Genomic DNA, 2548 nt, shown 5'->3' with positions numbered 1-2548 from the left:
CACTTGACATGCTGGCAAAGTATGGTATGACAGCATGCAAACCAATGTTGACACCATTAGAGCAAAACATGAAGCTTAGAGCTGATTTGGGTGATGAGCTTGATGATATCACCATGTACAGGAAAATGGTTGGTAGCCTTATGTACATGACCATTACGAGGCCAGATCTCACTTATGCAGTTGGTTTGGTGAGTCAGTTTATGCAGAGTCCTCGTAAACCTCACTTGGATGCTGTGAGACGGATTCTGAGATATGTCAAAACTACCGTGCATTATGGTCTTTTCTATGAGGCAAGAAAAGACATGCATGTCTATGGATATACAGATGCAGATTGGGCCGGTAGTGCATACGACAGGAGGTCTACCAGTGGCTATGTTTTCAGCCTTGGTAGTGGAGCTGTGAGTTGGAGCAGTAAAAAGCAACCTACAGTTGCTTTATCTACCACACAGGCAGAGTATCGTGGAGCAGCCATAGCTGCATGTGAGGCTATGTGGTTGAAGAAGTTGCTAGATGATGTCAGGTTACAAAGTGATATGAGAGTTGTCATTCATTGTGACAACATGAGTAGTATTCAGCTTGGTAGCAACCCAGTTTATCATGCCAGGACCAAACATATTGAGGTCCACTATCACTTCATCAGAGAGAAAGTGCTAGATGGGCATGTTGATTTGACATATGTGCAGACAGATGAGCAGGTTGCAGATATCTTTACCAAAGCACTTGGTAAGGATAAGTTCGAGTATTTTCGTACAAGATTGGGAGTCCTAGAGATGGACATGTCGAGCTTGAGGGGGAGTGTTGAAATGTCAAGCTCGTATACAGCTGGAGGATAGCACATGGGTGCTGACAGAGTGACAGTATGGTAGATAGATATCGTGTGGTGTGTTTATGACCGCGTCCAGCTGGTCATGTGTGGTGTGGACATTACATTAGGTTTATCTTGTAGTGTGGACATAACACTATGTTGTGTTCTCCTTTTGTGTGTGTGAGAGAGATGATGACTATGGCTTCTCTCCTTCTTTATGATTGATGGATATGGATTAGGGTTTGCTTCTCTTGTGTGTGTTCCCTCCTGCTTCTGTTTTTTATCAGATGTTTGCATTGGACTGGATCTCTTGATCCGAGAAGAGTCCCGGTGTTTTGTAGAGAGGATAGAGGAATGCGGCCATACCATGAATAGGCCTACGCATCCATTGCCACCTCCTCTCCACAATGGTCTTGATCTCATCAAGCCTATATAAGCACATGCCACATTATACATAGAAAAAATTAAAATCAAGCTTACAAGTTACAAGTACTATGTACACAAGAGTACATGAATTAAAATAACTTACTAACCTTCTTGCATCAAGTGTCATGCAAGCTTGGAGCTCCTCAATTACATTTTTCATGAAGTGTGTGAGAAGGCCCAAAGGGGATCCCTCCATGTTCGACATGCAAAGTACTCGGTACAATGGAGTCATCGCAACTATGATGGCCCGTGCATCATCCCAAAAGGAAGGATCCAAGCACTTGCGTTGCACCGCATAAGCCTCAGGGCTTAGATGATCATCCCATTCTTCCCACTCTTGGGACATCACCGTGCGTTGAAGCTCGCTCTACAAACAATAGATAGTCTCTCCAAAACAATCCACATGTAGGCAAACCTTGTTTTGGAGGGCTTCACGAACTCCAATCGCGAATGAACACGGAAGATGGCCAAGGGTTTCACCTTCTTAGTGAAGAAGGTCACAATGGTGGTTGCTTGGGCCAAAATGTCCTTGACCCAAGCCAACTTGCTGATATCTTCCATGAGCAAGGCAATGCAATAGGATGCACATGGAGTCCAAATAATTGTCGGGAACTCCTTCTCCACCATGCGACCCATTGCACAACAATTGGATGCATTGTTGGTGATGACTTGCACCACATTTGCATGGCCAACCTACAACCCAAAGTGCTCATGTAATTAGCACTATGTGACATGTAATATGTTACATGAACATGTAGACTTATAGTATGTACAATGAATAATTTACCTCGATGATTGCTTGGCGGATGTGTTGGAACATGAAACTCCCACTTGTCTTTCTACCGGCTTTCCCGGCACCACCGCCCATAGGAAATACGGGCCAAGAGGGCAAGACACAAGGATGTTGATGATGCTTCTCCTCTTTCGATCACTCCATCCGTCGGAGAGGATGCTACATCCATACTTGGCCCATCCCAAACGAATAGGCTCAAGTGATCTACCAATCCTCTCCTTCTCCTCAGTGAGCTTCTTCGTCCTCATGTCGGTGTAGCTCACTCTCGTCCATTCATCGCATGGACCGACAGTGGAAATGGCCTTGACTATCCTCTTCCATTGTGGGGTTCGAAGAACATGAAAAGAGTTATTGCACTCAATGATGGTGTGTGCAATCTCGATCTCCGCCACTCATTGCCGCTCTTTGACATAGGCCCTCATGTTTTGAGTGGCTTGTAAAGTGGGTTGTACAAGCCCTCTAGCACCGGCATCATCGGAGGGATGTCATGGTCGCTTTGATTTTGGGAGCTTGATCCTGATCCT

The 2548-nt window shown here is 45.1% G+C and overlaps 1 protein-coding gene across 1 annotated transcript; it reads right to left on the bottom strand.

Moving 5' to 3' along the window:
- Window positions 1-1088: 1088 nt before the first annotated feature.
- Window positions 1089-2272, bottom strand: LOC147612062 (uncharacterized). Its single transcript, XM_086784161.1, has 4 exons — window positions 2075-2272; window positions 1712-1924; window positions 1339-1598; window positions 1089-1233 (listed from the first exon to the last, which is right to left on the bottom strand). Exons 1-4 carry the CDS (start codon window positions 2270-2272, stop codon window positions 1089-1091), a joined length of 816 nt encoding a protein of 271 aa, XP_086640287.1.
- Between the last annotated feature and the right edge of the window lie 276 nt (window positions 2273-2548).

This window comes from Cibotium barometz, chromosome 46 (genome assembly GCF_041138505.1).
Source record: "Cibotium barometz isolate CiBa-2024 chromosome 46, ASM4113850v1, whole genome shotgun sequence".
NCBI classification, from domain to species: domain Eukaryota; kingdom Viridiplantae; phylum Streptophyta; class Polypodiopsida; order Cyatheales; family Cibotiaceae; genus Cibotium; species Cibotium barometz.
Note: the sequence above shows the minus strand (reverse complement) of the source record. Positions and strands in the feature narration are given on the sequence as shown.